The 21598-nt window shown below is 35.2% G+C and overlaps 1 protein-coding gene across 2 annotated transcripts in view; it reads right to left on the bottom strand.

The window, feature by feature from the left end:
- Nucleotides 1–21598, bottom strand: part of DIAPH3 (diaphanous related formin 3) — a 506459-nt gene that overhangs the window by 164478 nt on the left and 320383 nt on the right. For both annotated transcript variants that reach the window (XM_035296778.3, XM_035296781.3), the window contains one exon: nt 6043–6167. In XM_035296778.3, coding sequence (XP_035152669.1) covers nt 6043–6167 — 125 coding nt within the window. The remainder of the gene's footprint in view (nt 1–6042; nt 6168–21598) is intronic.

Raw genomic sequence — 21598 nt, 5'->3', positions numbered from 1 at the left:
TAAAGTCAGTCTATACTGCATAGCAACAACATCTTAACTTCAATTTCCAATTAACTTTGGGAAATCATTAGAAAAGATTTATATATATCATCTTTTTCTTCAACAAGTTCAAAAAACGTTTCTTCCAATTTACCATAATAATATATAATATGGAGTTCATACAACATGATTCAAAACTATAGTTCAGTAGTTGCAGTTGAGTAATTGCAATGTTATTGAAATTGAGAGTACAAGCATCAAGCGCAACAGTTAAACTGGACAACTTGGGATCAATTTCTAGCTCCTATACTTGGTAATAGTATGCCTACGTGCAAGTGCCTTCATGTCTCTGTGCTTCGATTTCCACATCTGTAAAATGGGAACAATAATATCACCAACTCACAGGACGACTGATAGGACTAAATGAGTTGACATATGCAAAGTCCGCAGAAAAGTGACTGGGCATTTAGTAGCACACAAAAATACTTGTATTATCCCTCACTTATTTTAAACTTTATTTAAGGTTCTAAAAGCAAACAAAATAAAATTTTAAGAATTAAACTGAAAACTTCTTCCATTATGTCAGCAAATTAGCATTTTTAACTTCTCTTAGAAAACTGGTATATAATTTCTTTTATGCATTAGATTATTAAAAATTATGATTATACACATAGGCACACGTAGGCATACAGAATTACAGTTACACAGAGAGGCATACAGAAATGTTCTTCTCTCACATACTCATGACAATATAGTTCTTCTGTCACTTACTCATGACAAAATGTTCTCTCACTCATGACAATATAGTTCAAAACACACTGAAATTAAGAAGATGAATTTAATGTGAATGTGATAGCCACTGACATTAGAAAACATTTTCTAAATAAACAATAAAATTTTCTTTCTTGTGTGACAAATTGCTAATGCAGTTAGATAAAACATTACCATACCACCTCCAGAAAAAATGATTCTTTGAGAGCGTCACTCATAATTGCTGATGGCTCTTTTAAATTGGGACATTTAAAGAAATGGAACGTAGTTAAATTTGCAGAAGCCCTTTTATTAACTTTGGCCATTTTTAAAATAAAAATTTTAAACAAATTTAAAATTTAAAACAATAGACAGGATTTAAATTTTAAAACAAACAAAAAACAAGATTCGGGCAGGCCAGGAAAAAAAAACTAAAAATATAATTTTGATATCTAAATTTTTTTTGCCCACAATTTCAAAAAGATATGGTTCTTCTGGCCAGAGCTGTCACCACTAGAGGATGAAATAAGGAAACTGATGTAGGCCCTTCACTTTGAGAAAAATAACAAAAGATAAGGAAAAAAGAGACAGCACTATTGCTAGGTAGGGAGTAAATGTAGACTAGCATATGAAAGAACTCAAATTCATCATCATCATCATCATCATCATCATCATCTAAAAGAAAAAGCAAACGTGGTTAGTTGTCCTTGTGCAAACTGTTAAACTCCAAGTTCTAATTTGTCAAGAGCTTTGGAAAAATATGTGAGCTACTTAACAAGATAAACATTTCATAAAATTCATTATAAAAATATTGATAGAAGTCCAATTACTTGATGTTTTGAGAAACGTATTTTGTTGTGTCCTTTACCAATGCTGAGGCCAAATTATCATTAATTTCTACTAGATTCACTGTCATATTCCTATTTCAGAGGTATAAGACAACCAGATCTGTGTTTACATGCATTGAATGACACGTATTTAGCATCGGCCAACTAAGACTTGAAATTCTTCTTCTGGTCTGCCAGTATTGCTCATTACCAAACCACCTACCACAAATATATCTCGCATTTATTCGTAGGTCATACAGCCATTATTGCAGTTCTGTCACTGAGGATGCCCATAACTGCAATTAACACACTTTACAAGGATCAGCATCAATCAGACCTATGCGTCTAATATCTTTCTTAGACTTTCTTAAGTACACAGGATCCAGCAAGCCATTCATAAGTGTTTACTGAGTTCCACTGTATTCTAGGCACTAGGAAAACCAGTAGTTAACAAGTCAGGCAATGTCCCCGCTGTCAAGAAACATTTTAGAATATGGAGACAAATAAATAAATGAATGAGATTTTCAACATAGTAATAAGTATGATGTAGAAAAAAAAAACTTGATGTTACATAATGTGACAGAAGGTAGGTAGTTAAAAAAAGTCCTGGCTAAGAAAGTGAGATTGACTAAAACAACAGAGGCTTGACTGTTACAGAGCAGTGAGCCCTCCACTGGGTAGCACTCTCCTGTAAGTGTAATAAGACTTCAGAAAAAGAAAAAAATATTATAAATTTGGAGACTCAGAGAGAATTAAGAGTAACACATTAATGCTAATTTTAAAAGTTTGCTAAGAAGGAATTAAGTGGCAGTCAGGCAAGAAACAAGAAAAGAAGAAGAAAGTGAGAAGACTAATTCGAGAGAAGAAAAATCTGCTACGATAAATCACCTGATTGCCCAATTTCCCACTCTTACAACTGTGCTATGTACTACACAAGTTTACATTACACCCATTTCAATCTTCTATTTTACTTCCCAGTCACCACAGTTCAAAGTTCAAAAATACTAAATTCCTTTACTTGAAAAATGCTGTACATTATGCAGTGCAGAATATAAATATAAGTAAGTCTTTCTCTCAATGAATTTACTGGGCTGGCTTTAGCATCTACCCAGTGATTTTAGAAGTTTCTAAAGCATTGCTATATAGAATAACAAAAAAAAGTGTGAAAATAAAGTGGGATTTCAATGAAGAAATTTAAAGAATATAACATGGAAAGCAGTCAAGTAACTTGTCACATAAGTTGTAATAAATACAGAAATATATAAATGTCTAGCAAAATAAGTTTTCCTGAAAGACTCAGGAGAGGGAGTAGGAAGAAAATAGAAAGGCAAGTTCTCATGCAAGAATTTCAAGAGCAGTGCTCTGAATTCTATTTGCTATTCTCCTTAAAATAAGACATATCACAGAATTTAAAGATCGTGAGAAAGGAACAAGCACTACATGACACATATCCTGGCATATTCTTAATTTTCTCACTGATAATTTAGTAAGTACATATACCTCACATATAGTAGTTTGCATGTAACAATACTGTTATACACTGAACTTGGTTTCACATTTTTCAAGCAAGTAGCTACTGTGGAACTAACTATTCAACTCTAATTAAGGCTCTGACTAGACTTAGCAAGTGAGAGGTAATAATTATTACTAAAAAGGCAATGATATTTGAAATAATAGTGCATGCTTTTTAAAGGATGAACTAAATTCATATTTTTTAATATTAAGAGGTATATATAAAAAGTGAGCATGTACTGAAAGAATAAAAATACAAAATTCTATCATTGAGTGCTATCAGTAAAATTTCACATTACAATAATATTGTATCTTAATGATTTAAAACAATGCAATTAACAGATATAACAGTTCACTAAATCATAATTGTTTAAGTGTGTGCTTGTAAGATACACCTTTAACAACTTAAATAATAGACATATTCTTCCAGAATTGGTGAATGAACCAAACATTTGATATGTACTTCGACTAATAAACATTAAAATGAAAAATATAAACAAAGTTTAAGTGGTTAATAACAGACTTCAAATATATTTTATTAATTGTGTGTTTTAGCTTCCAAATTCTTCAGTTTTTAACATCTAAGAAGCTCACAATTTGCCATTTTAATAAGATCTGTATAAATGCATTTAATATGCAAAATCTGACTTGTCAGTCCTAATTAAAGTAAACAAAGACTTGCAATGAATGAATTTAATTAATTCGAAACTAGTATGTCTAACTAAGATGAAAAGCAAACGAGTGCAATCTAATCTCAGCAAAGAATATTTATGATTATAAGCTTTGTCAATAGCAAAGTGCACCAACTGTTCATATATCTGACTTCCAAGAGATACATGAATGCTAATCAGTTCATTAGAGGCTTCTAGGTTGTGATATTTAGCGACAGGATGTAGTAGCTTTCTTGTCCATGGAGTATAATTGTACTCAGAATGAAAAATTGTTTCCAACAAAGCATCATCCTTCCTGTTTCTGATTTCCTGCTGGTTGCTTTTTATGAGCTGCATACCTTTCAAGAAGTCGACATCATTCAGTTTCTTGTGTCATATAAATACAAGTATAGATATGTCCTGAGATCGTCTGCTGTGCAAGATTCTACAACCCTTACTGCAATCTCAGGAATTCATCTTGGTTCTATAAACCCGAGCTTCATAATTAGTGCACTCACAGTGTATTATCAGAAGCTACATGCAAGCAAAATCTTTTCTAAACTGCTTTGTATCTATAGGGAACGATAATAAGTAGTTCAATTAACAGTACTTAGTTATTAACAAACTGTCACATATGAACATTTTTAACACGATAAAGAAAAAGCTAAGAATGATGAAACATATAACGCAGCAATAATATATTTTAAAAAGCATACTTAATCATATTGAGAAGGTAGTACGAACATTTTTTTTGATGAATATAGACTTCACCTTTATTTAAAAAAAAAAAAGCCTTACTGTGGTGATAAAGGCATCCTCCCTAATGAAACAAGAAACTGGATGGGTGGGAAGATACAAAAGGAAACAAACACATTAGCCTGAATTGATTGTTGTTGGAGTATATTTTTACGATATTCCCTGACAGAGACAGTGAACGAAGCTAAAATTGAACTAGTTCACAATTAAGCTGAAAGCATATACAATAAAATCTATGACAAGCCAAATATTAATTTTGTGATTCACTAAATCTCAGGAGAGAAGAGGCAGAAAAAGGAAAAATAGTCATTTTATTTTCAAGTACCTCAGTTTAAGATATTAGGAGTGTCTACTTATAAGAGCTCATTTTAGAAGTGGGTTATCTTTCATACAGATTTCATTTGTCCACATGGGATTTTAATAATGCACTGTAGTAATATTTTATTACAACACAAAAGATATCAGTCTGTAATTTCACAAAATGGTTTGCAATGCAACTCAACATTAGTTTCAGGAAATAAAAAAGTTTATTACTTCAGTTACTCATTAGAGATTAAGCTACAAACTTAGTGATAATAAAGATAACTGAATACAAAGGAAAGCTTAAACAGGACACAAGCCTCATGCTATTAATTATGTATATATAGGTGTGTGTGTATGCATATACACATATATAAATTTATTAATTTATTTGGATTCGAAAAATATCAATACAAGTAGTGACTATAATAAACTCCATTTTGATTTTGCAACCATCTAGTATTTCTTAAGAAAATATTAAATTTTGTGGAACATGAACTAATTTATAATATATACTAATGCTTGAAGTGAAGCTGACTAGTTAAACATGTTTATGAAGTCTTATCTCTGCTTCCTCAGACATTTCAAAGGTATCTAAATCATACCATAACTTTAGAGTCAGACTTCCTCAAGCTGAGTTTTAATATCCTTTCAATTCATCATGAACATCAGAAGGAAATAAGGCATACGACAGGGGAGAGATGAGAGAACATACTATTATCCAAGCTGATAAAAAGGAAAAAAGGATAGAAATTGATGCGTATACATTTGTGGCAGGGCACAGTGGCTCACACCTGTAATCCAAGCACTTTGGGAGGCTAAGGCAGGTGGATCACTTGAGGTCAGGAGTGCGATACCAGTCTGGACAACATGGTGAAACCCTGTCTCTACTAAAAATAAAAAAAAATTAGCTGGGCATGGTAGTGCATGCTTGTAGTCTCAGCTACTCAGGAGACCAAGGCAGGAGAATTACTTGAACCTGGAAAGCAGAGGTTGCAGTGAGCCGAGACCATGCCATTGTACTCTAGCCTGGGTGACAGAGCAAGACTGCCTCAAGAAAAAAATAAATAAATAAATAGACATACATTTGTGTATTATTTATGACAGACAGACACTTTGATAAATTTCCCTGCAAAAAGGCAAGGGTTAAACCTTCTGTAATTTGGCACTACAGAATGATCTCTGGTTATGCAAATAGATCTAAAATATTAAATAAATTGTATTTCTAGTTGACTAGTGACTTAAGTTATTTAGATATCAAAGGATATGGCCATCTTTGTCACAAACTTGTCATGCAAGTCCTCAGGAGGGGGAAAGGTTTCCAATTCCTTCTCAAGCTGTTGAAGCTGCCTTCCCATCTGCCTCAAATTCTTTTCCAGCGTTTCTACAGAGACTAAAAGAGAGTATATTAAATGCCTTGAAAGGACAAAATTATAATATATAAAAGGTAAGGCACCCTAGAAACAAAACATTCATGAAAAAACTCATACTCATGTAAGAAAATTCATTATAAAATAAAGAAAAATGAATTGCACCAAGTTTTTTCACCTTTCAATTTTTAAAATCTAGTTATAAAAGAAATTCAGTAAGACATTCTTCAAAACATAAGACAAAATTTCAGAAATGCTTATACACACAAATAAACCACACTTAAGAAGTAAGTTTTATTAGTGTTCTTGACCATTAGAAATACTACAAAATCATCAGTCTATTCAGAGAAGACAAAAAGAAAACTGTTTTTAAAATTCAACTGATTTAAATACAATTTAAACATTTTTCAAAATCATCTCTTGACAGGGAACAGTGAATAGATGGGAAAGATGAATAAAAGTGCTTTCTATTGTCCAAACTTATCTACAACAGGAAAGCAAAGGTATCAGAGGCTATTTATAATGACAAATGTCAAGCTTCCTTTACTGATATCCTGAATGCAATCTGTGTTTATTATCTAATAATATTTTTCCTTCTTTGACTTAAAGTGGCTCACACGGTACACATGAAGAAATGGCAAACTAGGGCACTGTGTCACAATGAGAATATACTGGTCACCCAGAAGAACAGACATTAAGGATCATTTCTGAAAATCTTTGCATAGTCAATTTTATATGACACTAGGAAAAAGATTTAATAATGCAAAAAGAAGACAGAATGATCTAAACCAACTTTTAAAATATTTGCTTTAGGTACATATGAATTATAGGTTTAAAAAAGTCTATTGTTTTTGATCAATGTGAACTATATAAAATAATGTTTAAAGAATATATACAGTAATTCATGGTAATCTGCCATTCTTAGGATTTGAATTAATCCTGAAGAATGAGTACAATTCAAGTTTCATCTATAAGGAGAGGAATATCCTTGGAAGCAATCTAAATTCCTAACAAAATGGAACTGAGTTTTTTAAAAAAAATTTTAAGCTTCGTTTAAAATAATAAAAATAGTAAGAAGACATTAAAAACAATGTATAAGAACATGAAATGGTATTTTTTATTAACCTAGAAAATAACATTTCATATTTTGACATTAACATCTTTAAATAAAACCTAAATATATTTTCTTATTTTAAAAAATTAGCAATCTAAGCCTCAGATGCAATGTTTAAGGAGTTCAATGACTGAACTCTTCAGAGAACCACATATATAATACTTGTTTGTGCTTGGAGCATGATGGTACTTTAATATTTTGCTCCCACTGTGATGAAGATAGTCTGGATTTATACTCATGTATATTTTCTCAGTAGTTTTTTTTTTAACTTCTTATATATTCCCTTTCTGTGATACTTTGACTTTATACACTCAATGCTATAATGATATGCCCCATTATCTGAGTCATTGTCTCAAGTTTAAGAATCACAGATTCTTACCTTTTTAACTATTTAACTCATTTCCCCAATACCTTGCTGTATACTGCTTATTCCTATGTTATGCTCTTTCATTTTTACGTCTGCTTGTCAATTATCCAAGATTCTATTTGATTAGGCCAATGGTTTACTCTTCTCATTTCCGATTTTTTTCTTTGCTTCTTTCAAAGTTCTCTATCTGCATTACAGAAGAGATTCCTTTTGCTCTCCTAGTCTATTTGATCTCTCCCTTAATGTCTCATTAGCATTTCCACTATCATTTTTCAAGAACTCTTACAGGTGGTTCAGTCACTTTTTATACTTCCTATAACTCTGCAACTTCTGATTAAATAAAGGTTCAAAAGCAAGCTGGGCATGGTGGTGCACATCTGTAATCCTAGCACTTTAGGAGCTGAGGCAGGAGGATCAACTTGAAGCCAGAAGTTCGAGACCAGCCTGGACAACAAAACAAGACTGTCCCTCCAAAAATTAAAAAAAAAAAAAAAAAAAATTAGCCAAGCATAGTGGCATGTGCCTCTAGTTCCAGTTAATATGGAGGCTGAGGTGGGAAAATTGCTTCAGTTTGAAGCTACAGTGACTGGTGATGGCACCACTGCACTACAGCCTGAGTGACAGAGCAAGACCCTGTCTCTTTATTAAGTAAATACATGCTTAGAAACGTTTATAAACCATACATCCACTTTGTGCTATAAATTAGGTTCAAAAAGGAAGTTAGTGCATTAGTAGTATAGTGGTAGCAGTAATTATAATAGTAGCAGTGACAATAAAATAATAATAATGGTAATAACAGCATGTAAAATGTACTGTTTATGTATGTCAGGTACTGTCTTAAGTGTTTTCTATTAACTAGTTCATTCAATCCTCACAAGAACCTCATGCAGTAGGCATTATTATTATTATTCCCATTTAACAGATGAGGAAATGAGCTCATCTTTACCTACCTAAGTAAAAAGGTCAAACAACTAAAAAGCGATGAAGCTAGAATTTGAATTCAAGGAGTTTCATTCCAGATCTTATTTTTAACCATTGCGTTATATATAAATTATTATAAATTATCATTTTATTTTCATAACCCCTGTCAGTAACAACATTTAAATAGACAGATATAATTTTCACATAAGGGGTTTCTTGTACATTCTTGCATATTGCAATCACAAGCAATCCATATTCCCTGCCCAAACCCAGGGAATATATATATATACCTAAGCACTCTGGATGGATGGGTGAATATATATGTATTTATTTTTTAAGTAGTATACATATTAAAGTGGTATCTCATCTTGAACAAAACCACATACTTAACATACTGTCTTAGCCTGCTTAACCAATTTTATTATGCACATATGTCAAATTAGCAAAAGATCTAAGAACAGACCAGTAGGTCTGAGGGACTCCCATATGAGAAAAAGCACAGGGCAAATGTTGGGAGGAAAAATACATTGTTTGTTTTTTTTCTGACACCAAATACACTGTTCCAGCACCAATCAATTGTCTAATTCTCCAATACCAATTGGGTGTCCGAGTCAGTGCTCCAAAAGTTAAGGACAAAGTCCTTCAATTCCAACACTAACTACCCAGATTTAGTGACAGGTGGTACAAATAGAAGGGCTCACTCCCACGAAACTACCCTCATTTCAGATGCCAGTTGCCAGTCTAGGGAACCATTCATAATTTTGACTGGCTATACATTTGGGGATTCCCAAAACTCCCTTCCCTGAAGTTCCACAATTCACTAGAATGACTCACAGAAATCAGGAAAACACTATACTTATGATTATAGTTTTATTATAAAGGATACAACCCAGGAACAACCAAATGGAAGAGATGTACAGGCAAGAAATGGTGGGAGGAGGGTGGTGTACAGTTTCAATGCCCTTCCAGCACATCCACCCTCCGAGCACATCCATGTGTTACCAACCCAGAAGCTCCCCTATCCTCTTTCAGAGTCTTTACTGAAGCCTCATTACAAAGGCACTATTGATTAAATGATTGGCATTTGTGATTGAGCTCAATCTTCAGCCCCTCTCACAGTCAGAGGCTGGGTATAAGCTGATAGTTCTAACCCTTCAATCACATGCTTCGTACTTCCAGAGACAGGTCTTCACCCTGAAGCTATACCCCTACCTGCCTTTAGTTAGTACATTAACATACAAAATATGCTATCACTCAGGAAATTTCAAAACTTCTAGGAGCTTTGTGTCAAGCACCAGGGACAAAGACCAAATATTTACTTTTTATTATATCATATGGATATAGAAGTACATGTCTGGTCAGAGGGCAGAATTCCAGTGGGGGGTGTAAGAGAAGAACATTTTTTGTCTCATTCTCAGAGGTGCCTAACAGCCTTGGCTGCCCTCAGAGGAAGCCAGCTACTCGTAACTGAAGATAGAGTCACCCCAATGAGTGAGTGCTTCTCAGCTAGGTGGGAGAGGGACTTACTTCACTGCATAAAAGGCTTGTGCCTTTTCCAATTCTGTGGTTGTCACTGGGTCAGGAACTACTCTCTTTATGATTGGAAGCAACTTCTCCTGGGCTTCATTTCCACATTAGTGAAATGGGAAGGATCTCACCACATATTTTTACCTCATAGATATTTCATAAAATTTTGCATGCTGAATATAGGGAGAATTTTTTTAAAGAATAGCATGTTATTCTTACTCTTAGAACTAAATCAGAAATGAATAGCTTAATGACTGAAATAAGTGATATTCGAATCAAAGAAAAGGTAAAGAAAGTCATCATATCTTCAATATCATCATCACCAGGCCGAGGATAGTACTGTGGAAGTCAGCCTAAGAAGAAGGTCTGCTATTTTCAATAGCAAAATAGTAGGAATGTTTGGAGAATATTCAAACATTTCAGGTCAATATCATGAAGAGTAAGCAAGCTGTCTTCAAAAAAATAAAACGGTTCTTGAGGCTACTCTACAAATGGAAATCTCACTAAGCTATTTCTTATGCTTCATCAAAAGTCTCTGATTACATTACTTGTACATTATAGTTAAGCAGATTAACTGTAATTGACCAATCTCTCACTGTTGGTTTTTAAATTAGGACCAACACACACGTGGAAGAAAGAAAGGAGTGTGAGAATTCTGGGCTAATAAAATGTACACAATCTGATGGGTAAAACTAAAGAGAATTTTAAGAGTTCCCCTGATGTATTTATAAGTGGGAGCTGAATACTGGGAACACATGGACACAGGAAGGGGAACAATACACACTGGGGCCTGTGGGAGTGGCAGGCAGAAGCAGGGAGAATATCAGGAAAAACAGCCAATGCATGGCAGGCTTAGTACCTAGGCAGAGTTGACAGGTGCAGCAAACCACCATGGCACATGTTTACCTATGTAACAAACCTGCACATCTGACACATATACCCCAGAACATAAAAAAAGAATTCCCTTGGTGTTTTTATTTTTTCAGCAATTATTCTATTTCTATAGACAATTCTTTTACGTATCTTCAACATAATTTTAGCCACATTTTTCACATGTGTCAAGTTCTTTGAGGTCAGGAACTATATTTTATGTCTTAAAAATCTAAACTACATCAGGGAGTATTAAATTGTAGACTCTCAAAGAAGTGCTAATTTACTGGTGTCTCTGTATGTGACCTATGTGTGAATTTTATCTTTCAATCTTCTCACCAAGAAATTAACCATATTTTCTGTATTCCTATACATTATTTGGAAGAAAACTAACAAAACAGAGCCTTTATCAAACAGAGCTAACTAGACAGTTCTGACTTTTGCATTTTCCTCAGTTAACATTCCACCAGATGACATCTCTTAGTTACTTCAGACATCATGAGTCTCTACCTCCAACCAGCTCCCTATCTGCAATCTCCCCACCACAGAGGCAAAATGACCATAAATTCCCTTTCTTGTGCTAGAAACCCACTGATCTTGACCCTTTCCTCTCTTGTAATCCTCAGATTCAAACAATCATAACACTGAGGTATTTTACTTGACAAACAATACTTGATTCCTTCTTAACATGTTTAAAGTCACCAAGAACCCTTTTCTCTGATCTCTGGCCTCCTACTGCTTTTCTCCAGTGCCATTTTTACACTGTGCACAGGGGTTTCCAGACAATCAGTAAAGCTGCCCCCTTCCAATGTATGTCAATAAACTGGTTACATAACATCTGAGTTCCTAAACAAGGCCCAACTCACAACCTGGGGTGCTCTACTTCATATTCTGCCAAGTATTCATCTCAAAACAACATACTGCTTATAGTTCCCCTGCCCATATCCCTCTTCATCCAATCTGTACCTTATCCTGGGAATAATGTGTGTCCATCTGCCTTGTGTACTTCACCCCTGGGTCACAACCATTCATACTTTATAAGGAGTCAAAAACTACAGCAAGTATACAGGTAAAGTGCCCTTTCTCCCCATCAGAACTGGTAATTATCTCTATCTCTACAATTATCCCTCTATATTTACATTTATCTTTTTATCTGTCTTCCTCTCCCAAATGGCTGGGAATTCCATAAGAGGAGACACCATTCATCTTTGTATTTTCAGTTACAAAAGTATTGCAGATACTCAAATGTTTGCTGAAGGAATGGGTTTTGGATTTAACTTTAACCTCTCAAGATAAGAGCATGAAAAATGTAACAGGAAAATACAACAGATTAAATATCCCAGACATTAAAATCTAAGACACAGACTTTTCCCCAAGTGTCTTATTATTATGATAATTATATCCCAGAGGTGTTAAAGAAGCTTTAAAGTTAAAATCGAAACTATAAATACTTAAGTTTAAAGCAATCACGAATACATGCCTTTTATAATACCATGGCCTCTATGATTTACTAGATTAAGACTTCAAGTAAGAAAGAAGAAGAGAGGTTACACAAAGTAATATTTATAATAAAAAAATAATCCTCTATGAATATCTCCTGGAGGTATTGGTCATTATTTCATAACAAGCTTACTAAGAAATGCCACACTCACTCTTACATATCATGATACAATCCAGGGAAATTGATTTCTTTAAGGAAAGCTTAAAGAGCAACTTATTACCATAGACAATTTAAACATGCAAACTAAATCAGCCTTCCTACACTCACAATTGAATCAATTGTTTCATTTGCAAAAATATTTAGTTTCAGGATCAAGCAATATATTTCTTCCTAGATGATTGTAATAATAAAAGCATTTTATAAAGCTATAACAACATTTTACAAATGCAAGTTAAAATAATAAAACTGTGTGGACAAGATGGCCCAAAACAACCCTCAGTGGCATAAAAAAAAAAATCCTGACTATTAAGTAGGTCTACAACAAAACCTAAATTCTAGAATATCATTATAAAATCCAATACTACGAAGAAAAGATAGAACACTAGAACAAGAGTGTAAAAAACTCAGAGTAAAAATAAATTGTAGCTTGGTTCATAACAGGCAAAGACAAATGTAAAGAAACTGTGCTGCTGGATGCAGAAGTTCACTCCTATAATGCCAGCACTTTGAGAGGCTGAGGTGAGAGGATCACTTGAGGCCAGGGGTTTGAGACCAGACTGGACAACACAGTGAAACCTTATCTTATAAAAATATTTTTAAAAATTAGCCAGGGGTAGTGGTGCCTGCCTACAGTCCTAGATACTCAGGAGGTTGAGGAAGGAGGATGGCTTGAGCCCAGGAATTTGAGGTTACAGTGAACAGTGATCACATTACTCCACTCCAGCCTGGGTGACAGAAGGAAATCTTGGAAAAAGAAAAAGAAAAGGAAAGAAGGAAAGAAAGAGAGAAAGAGAGAAGCAATGCTAAGTGAAGAGCCAGTCATCCTCACCAAGTAGTTGTACCTTCCTTGACTCACTTGACTCAGCTCTTCTTTCTCCATTGTTCGTATTCTTGATGGAACTCCATATAATAACAAATGGAATTTGCAGTCCCTAATTAATTTACTATACTGTATGCAATGATGATTTTATTTTTATTGTTTTTACATAATACTATAAGAAAAATGCCTTCTTTTGCTATGGAGCATGGAACAAGGAAAGGGAGAAGGCAAGTGGAGGAAGTGAATACAACCAATTAAAGGCCTCCAGTCAATTCTGTTGCACTGTTTCATCCCGAGAGAAAGAGGCAGCCCTGTCCTCTACAAGCACAAAGAAGGTATTAAAGGCAAGCGGCTTTTTAGAAGAGAAAAGTATATTACTGGGAGAAGCCCATCTCAAAGGAAATCAAGTTTGCTTATAAGATTTGAGAATTCCCCTAGATAAGATATTCAAAACCATGGTATGAATATTAAATAAAAAGAGGTGCATATCAGAAATGTTTAGTAACAATATTCAAAATGTTCCCTCATTATGATGGTTCTGTGTACATGTACATGTACAGTACAATTTTACTGCTTTTAACTTTGTCACAGGGGAAATGTTACGTGCAGACTGACTGACTTTCAAATGAGACTAGTTTTCACTTGCAGCTATTGGAGACCAGATCAGCCTCACAAGTCCAAGACTCCATGTTAGCTGGACTTGAAAAAAGTCAGAATTTTTTCTCATGCCTAGATCCTTCCCCTGAACTCCAATGACCTGTTTGGACAAGTTTCCTTAAGGTTTTAAGCAGTTTAAACTCACATTTCCAATTAGAATTTATCTTCCTCCTTGAATTGCCCCTACATTGCAATAAATCATTAGTTTTTATAACTCTTTTCTCTCTCTTGACCCACACATCTAACCATACAGAACACCTTGTTGGTTTTAACTTCAAAATGCATACATTTTCCAAATACTTCTTACCACCCTCACTACTCTTCCTGATCCAAGCCAACATTATCACTCCTCTGGATTATTTTAACAGCATCAGAGTGGTTTTATTCATTCTACCATTAGTCGCCTACATTTTTTCCTCAACAGAATAGCCAAAGCAGTCCTTTGAGTCAGATGTCACTGTTCTGCTCGAAACCTTCCAGTGGCTCCTCATGTCAGAGTGAAGTCAAATCCTTACAATGGACAGTGACGCCCGACAGGATCTACTACTTTTTTGACGTTGTCTCCTATTATGCCTTCCTCCCTCCCTCTGCTCCAGTCTCACTTCCTTATCTTGAAGCCTTTACACTTTCTTTTTCTTCTGCCTGGAATATACTTCTCTCAAATACCAATATAAATGGCCTCTCCTCAGCTCCTTTAGAATTTTCTCAAAGGCCATTTTCTCTACAAAACCTTCTCTGACCACTCAATCTAAAACTGCAAAAAACCCTGCCCCGGCATGCCTACGCCACACATAAGACATACAGTGACTTGGCTTGGCCCTGTATCTGCCACCTAAGATGTAAACTTCAAGAAAGCAAAGGCTTTTGTGTTTATAGATCTTTGGTGCCTTGGAATGGATGAGGCATTCAGTAAATGACTAATTAAACAATGAATGGATAAATCTTATTTAAACCAACTTTATTTTGTTTTTCTGTCACTCACAGTCCAGCTTAATTCTTGCTAATACAAGTGCCTAGCACAGAGCCTACCAAACAGGAGTTCAATAAGCTGCTTTAAGAGTCCTTTCCTTATAGGATTGAAACATATCAAAAACTACTAATGACACTCGTTATTTTTTCCATAAAACACATAGTTTGAAAGATAGTTCCCAAGAAACCACCAACACAGTGATAGATATTTAGATGACAAAAGGGTCTCACTGCTGATCAATTTTAAATCTATAGGGAAGAAGGGAGGATTACCCTAGATCTTATTTTCTTTTTCTTTTTTTTGGTTGAAACGGAGTCTTGCTCTGTTGCCTAGGATGGAGTGGCACAATCTCAGCTCACTGCAACCTCTGCCTCCCGGGTTTCAGTGATTCTCCTGCCTCAGCCACCTGAGTACTGGGATTACAAGCATGCACCACCACACCCGGCTAACTTTTATATTTTTAGTAGAGAAGGGGTTTCACCATGTGGTCAGCCCGGTATCCAACTTCCTCACCTCGTGATCTGCCTGCCCCAGCCTCCCAAAGTACTGGAATTACAGTAGCGAGCCACCATCCTGGCCTTTATTTTCTTTAGGTTTTCCTATGAGTGTGACTATATATCATTTTAGATTTTCCTATCACTTATATAATTTGTCATAAGTTAGTTTATATTTCTATATGGCATTTCTTCAAAATTATTGGCTGCAATGAAAAAATGTATTTCTTAAATGCATGCATACACCTCCAGAAAAATAAGGTCAGAGTTGAAGAGTTCCTGGAGACCAGTTGTTTTCAAAGGTTGTTTAGTACCAGAACTCCCTTTTCAAAAGAAATCTTATGTCAAAGTTCAAAATATAAATTAAAGTGTTGCAGGCTGAAGCAAAGAAAAATAGAACCTATTTTCCAAATTCCATTCCCTATGTTAGCATGTCCAACTGGTGAAAATGCATTGAGCTGTACGCTTATAATTCGTGTAAGTGTATGTGTATTATTCTTTAATTTTTAGAAAAGTACCAACATAAGCATACAAAATTTGTGGTTGTTATGTTCTAAAGTTTGAATAAGCTTCAGGCAACATACCACTGGAATATCTTCAAATAATTTCTGACAATACATATTAAAATTTGATAACAACATATTATTCACATAGACTCATGTTATCTGCACTGTTCATGACAGATAGGCAAATGTGTGTCAACAATAATCATGGAAAAATAACAGCAACAAATATAACAAACATAGAGAATATTTATATAGTTTAGTAGGTACTCTACAAGCTTTATAAACATTTATACATATTAACCTGTTTAATCCTCACAACAAACCTCTGGGTTAACTACTAATATTGCACCCATTTTATAGGTAGGAAAACGGAAGCTCAGAGAGATTAAGATACTTGTCTAAGATTATACCTCTAAGAAGCTGAGGTTTCAACTCCATGTGAACCAGTTAGCCAGCCTCAGAGTCCATGGTCTAAAAAACAGTTTCTCCTATCAAATAATGTTTCTGTAATATAATTTAAGACATATTAATTTTGCCCACTAAAATCACTTATTACAGTTATTGTTATTATCATAGACTATCAATAAAAAATTCCTTAAATTCAGAGGCTGATATGGTTTGGATTTGTGTCCCCTCCCACGTCTGATGTCAAATTGTGATTCCCAGTGTTGGAGAAGGGCACAGGGAGGAGGTAACTGGATCATGGTGGTGAATTTTCTTCTTGCTGCTCTCATGATAAAGAGTTTTCATGAGATCTGGCTGTTAAAAAGTGTGCAGCACCTCCCCCTGCTCTCTCTTCCTCCTTCTCCAGCCATGTAAGACATGCCCCTTTGCCCTCTGCCATGATTGTAAGTTTCCTGAGGCCTCCTCAGCCATGCTTCCTGTATAGCAGGTGGAACTGTGAGCCACTTCAACCACTTTTCTTTATAAATTACTAAGTCTCAGGTAGTTCTTTATAGCTATGCGAGAATGGACTAATACAAAGGCATACATTAATTTCAGTTTTAACCGGTTTAATATTTTCACACAATGACAAAAGTAAAGCATATTTCAGAAGTACATTAATAACACTTAAAAACTAAACTATTTCACAATTTAATGATGTATGCTTTCCAGATATACTTATTAGAATAATTTCCCTGAACTGTTTCATGATACTCAAAGATGACAGTGCTATCTCCATGCAGTTATAGGACTTATGACAAAGATGACTGTAGTGTGTGAACAGTGACACCCCCCCTCCAAAATGCCTATCCACCCAGAACCTGAGAATATCACTTATTTAGAAATAGGAACTTTGAAGATGAAATTAGTTAAGGATCTTGAGATGAAATCATCCTGTGACTGACATCATCCAATAACTAGTGTCCATAAGCAGAGGTGAGGACCCCAAGGGAAGATACAGGCAGAGAGTGGAGTGATGCATCTACAGGCCAAGGAACACAAAGGACTCCAGGTAGCCATCAGAAGCTGGAAGAAAAGCATGGAATAGTTTCTCCCCTGGAGCTTTCTGAAGATGCTAACCCTACTAACACTATGTTTCAGGAACTTTAGTGACAGACTAAATTTCTGTTGTTTACGGGCACACAGTTTGTGGTAATTGGTTATGGCAGCCCTAACAAACCAATACAACTACTAATTCAAGATTCTGCAAGCTGCATAAATACAGTCTGGTTTCTGGAAAGGAGCTGGCAATTCTACCTGCAGCATCTGATTATCTCCATGCCTCTTCCACCAACTGGTTACATGTCAGCCTTGTCTACAACAAGATTCATAAGATTGCCATTAATGTGTTTGCTCCATCCACGGCTGAGGTTTCTCTGTAGTACACAGATTTGTTATATTAAGCTCTTCTTCAGAATACACTAGCCTGAAATTTTCTTCCACCTACTTTGTTTGTAATTTCCCACTTCATATTGCAAAACTAAGGTGCAGTAAATATTACTTAACAGCCATGAGTGTAAGAGACTTCTAAAACGTTGGTCGTCACTGGTGATACTGTCCTGTTACTTGATGTTCGCTATGGTTCATAGGTGACACTGACAGAACTGCTCAAGTAGCTACTTCAAATCCGTAGCTGGCCAAAAATCTGCAAACACTGTAAACTGTTAGTTTCTCAAAAAGATTAATGCTGTATTGATGCCACTTTCAGTCTGTTAACCTCCAAAAAGATATAGAGGTCTTCCTGATGTGATTTTCTTCTTCATCACCATCTATCAGCCCAAGCCACAGCAGATTCAGGAAATGTTCTTAGCTCAGTATCTCAAAAAGCAATCTTTAGCTGCAAGTAGTTCCTCCATGCCCAGTGTTCTTCAATGTCAATCCACAGAATCCTTAATCCTTCTAGTGATTTTGGGACGTGCTCTTTCTATTCCACTCTGCTGCTTTCCACTATAGTTTATATTTGTACTACAAAATGATTAATCTTACAATCTCATATCCAAGTCTCTAATTTAAACTTCTGATGCCAACTCTATACAGATGATCTCTGGAAATAAACTGGGAGGATTTAAATATGTGGTCTCTTACCAGTATACCACGCTTGTAATACACTATAAATACACTATAAATATTTTTCATAAATCTTGTAATTATCTTGGGAATGGCCCAGTTATATCTCATCATACTTTTGTGAAAAAAAGAATTTGTTGAACACAAAATTTTACATATTTCAACATTTTGGTAAGTATATGCAAACATATGTAAATTATATTTAAAAATAAATTTAACTTTCATTATATTTGGCTTATATTATTAAAATTATTTTAGAATTCCTAAGTATACTTACTAAATATATACAAATATATACGTAAAGCATACTAATGTATACTTTAGAATTCCTAAGTAAATTTCTAAGTATACTTACTAGATGAATACAGGTGGTCAAATTACTTCCCTGAGATGTAAAACCATTAGAAATCATAGGCTGGCTTTACAGACATAGCTTTTACTCCAAGGTCTATTTGCAGAACCAGCACTACACAATTTGGAGATACTAAATGCCGTCACTATTTCCATGGGAAAATGAAAAAAAAAATAACGTTATCTACCCATGACTTACTTTTGGAAAAGTGTCAAGAGATAACTCAGAGTGTTACTAATTTTTATCAGTTACCTGCTTATATAAAAACTGCAACTATTATAGTAGCAAAACAGGGGAAAATGGACAAGAAATATATATATATAGGTATATATATATTGATGGATATATATATAAATTTATGGATATATATATATGGATATAGTGAGTAAAAGAAAAAGACAAAACAAAAACTTGGTACAGTACAACATGGTTAAGTGCATTCTAAAACAAAATCTAAAAAATGCCATAGATCTAACCCTGAAATTAAATGAGAATTTTCATGAATATATTTATTTTAAAGCGCCTTAACATATCCTTATATAGGTACTAATTTATGTTTCATGTCTACTCAAAAGAGGAATTGAAGCATACTTGTAATTATTTCAAATCATGTGATAATTCATAGTTTGTAGAAGAACCTTTGATATTCCTAAACTGATAACTAGTGAACATCCAACACAGCAGATCTACAACTGCTATTTCAACTTATTTGATAAAGTGAAAAATCATTCAGTATAGGCTACTTTCTTCTATAGCCAAAGACTTGTAAGCAAGTAGGAAAAATTTCCTAAGTAAGTATATTAGTTTTCTAGAGCTGCCATCACAAAATACCCCAGGCTGAGTGGCTTAAACAACAGAAATTCATTTTCTCTTTTCTGGAGGCCAGAAGTCCAAGATCAAGATGTTGGCAGAGTTGGTTCCCTCTGAGGGCCTTAAGGAAATGATTTGTTCCAGGCCTCTCCACTTGGCTTGCAGATGGCCACCTCCTCACTGTATCTTCACATGGTCTATCCTCTGTCCATGTACATTCCTGAATGGCTGTTACTCTAAATTTCCTCTTCTTATAAGGACACAAGTCAGATTGGATTAGGGCTACCCTAATGATCTCATTTTAACTCTCCTCTCTTTAAAGGCTCTATCTCAAAACATAGTCAAGTTCTGACATAATGAGGTTTAGGGCTTTAACACAGGAATTTATAAGAAACACAGTACAGCCTATAACAGTTAGAAAACCTTTTTCTTTCCTTCATTGACAATTTAATAAAAGCAATATCCCACATGGTTATCTTCTATAACTAAATTATTTTATTATAAATATTTCCACCAGCAACAATGAATCCTATTAACTTCATCATATAGGCAGATATGGGTAAACCAAAGTGTCTTTTCATAACATTCTAATATTCTATTCCTGATCTGAAAGACCGAATAAATGAATTACTATATCGTACACAAATTACAAGGCCCCAACCTACAACCTCCATGACATAATGATTCCAACCGATACAATAGTAGCTGTGTTGCTAACTCTGCTGCAGGGGATATAAAATGCAACTAAACCAATAACTAATACTGTCAACGATCCAAGATGGCCAATCGCTAACATCCCGGGATTGCAGCTCTCAGGGAAGGCGCGGAGAACTAGAGGACGCCACACTTTCAGACAAAGCCTGGTCGCTCACGGAGCAGGAGATCCCCCAGGGGTGGAAACACACGAGTCGCCAACGCGACTCTCGTGGTCGGCGCAGCGGTTCCGCCTGCACATCGACGCGGCAGCGCTCGGCGCAGAGTAAACAGGGCCGGTTCCCCTTCTGACCGAGGTTTGGAGCCTCAGGAAGGCAGAGTTGCCTACTACGAAAACAAGAAGGAAGCCCAACAGGAGAATCCTGGGCAGAAAAGCACCATCAGTTTTAACGCCGCTGCTCTGGCCCTGGGAATTAACAACCTGGACATCCACTCAAGAGACCTAATCTGAAAGTTGGTAAATTCAAAGACAGCAGGAGGATAAATTTACAATGACGGGAAGAAACCAGCGTAAAAAAGCTGAGAACACTCAAAATCAGAACGCCTCTCCCTCTAAAGATGATCACAGTTCCACATCAACAACCGAACAAGGCTTGATGGAGAACGAGCACCTCCTGATGACAGAATCACTCTTCAAGGAATGGATAATAAACTTCGGTGAGTTAAAAGAACATGTTGTAGCCCAACGTAAAGAAACTAGGAACTTTGAAAAAAGGTTTGATGAAATCCTATTGAGAATAGACAACTTAGAGAGGAGTATGAGTGAATTAATGGAACTGAAGAATACAATACAGGAACTCCGAGAAGTTTGCACAGGTTTAAACGCTAGAATTGTTCAAGCAGAAGAAGGGATATCAGAGGTCAAAGTCCAACTTAATGAAATAAAACGTGAAGAAAAGATTAGAGAAAAAAGGATAAAAAGCAATGAGCAAAGTCTCCAAGAAATGTGGGACTATGTGAAAAGACCAAATTTACGTTTGATAGGTGTACCTGAATGCAACGGAGAGAATGAATCCAAGCTGGAAAATACCCTTCCGGATATTATACAGGAAAATTTTCCTAAACTAGCAAAGCAGGTCAACATTCAACCCCAGGTAATACAGAGAACACCACAAAGATATTCCTCAAGAAGAGCAACCCCAAGGCACATAATCGTTAGAT

The sequence above is a fragment of the Callithrix jacchus genome, chromosome 1 (genome assembly GCF_049354715.1).
Source record: "Callithrix jacchus isolate 240 chromosome 1, calJac240_pri, whole genome shotgun sequence".
Taxonomy (NCBI): domain Eukaryota; kingdom Metazoa; phylum Chordata; class Mammalia; order Primates; family Cebidae; genus Callithrix; species Callithrix jacchus.
The sequence above is the reverse complement of the archived record's forward strand: the minus strand, read 5'-3'. Positions and strand labels throughout refer to the sequence as shown.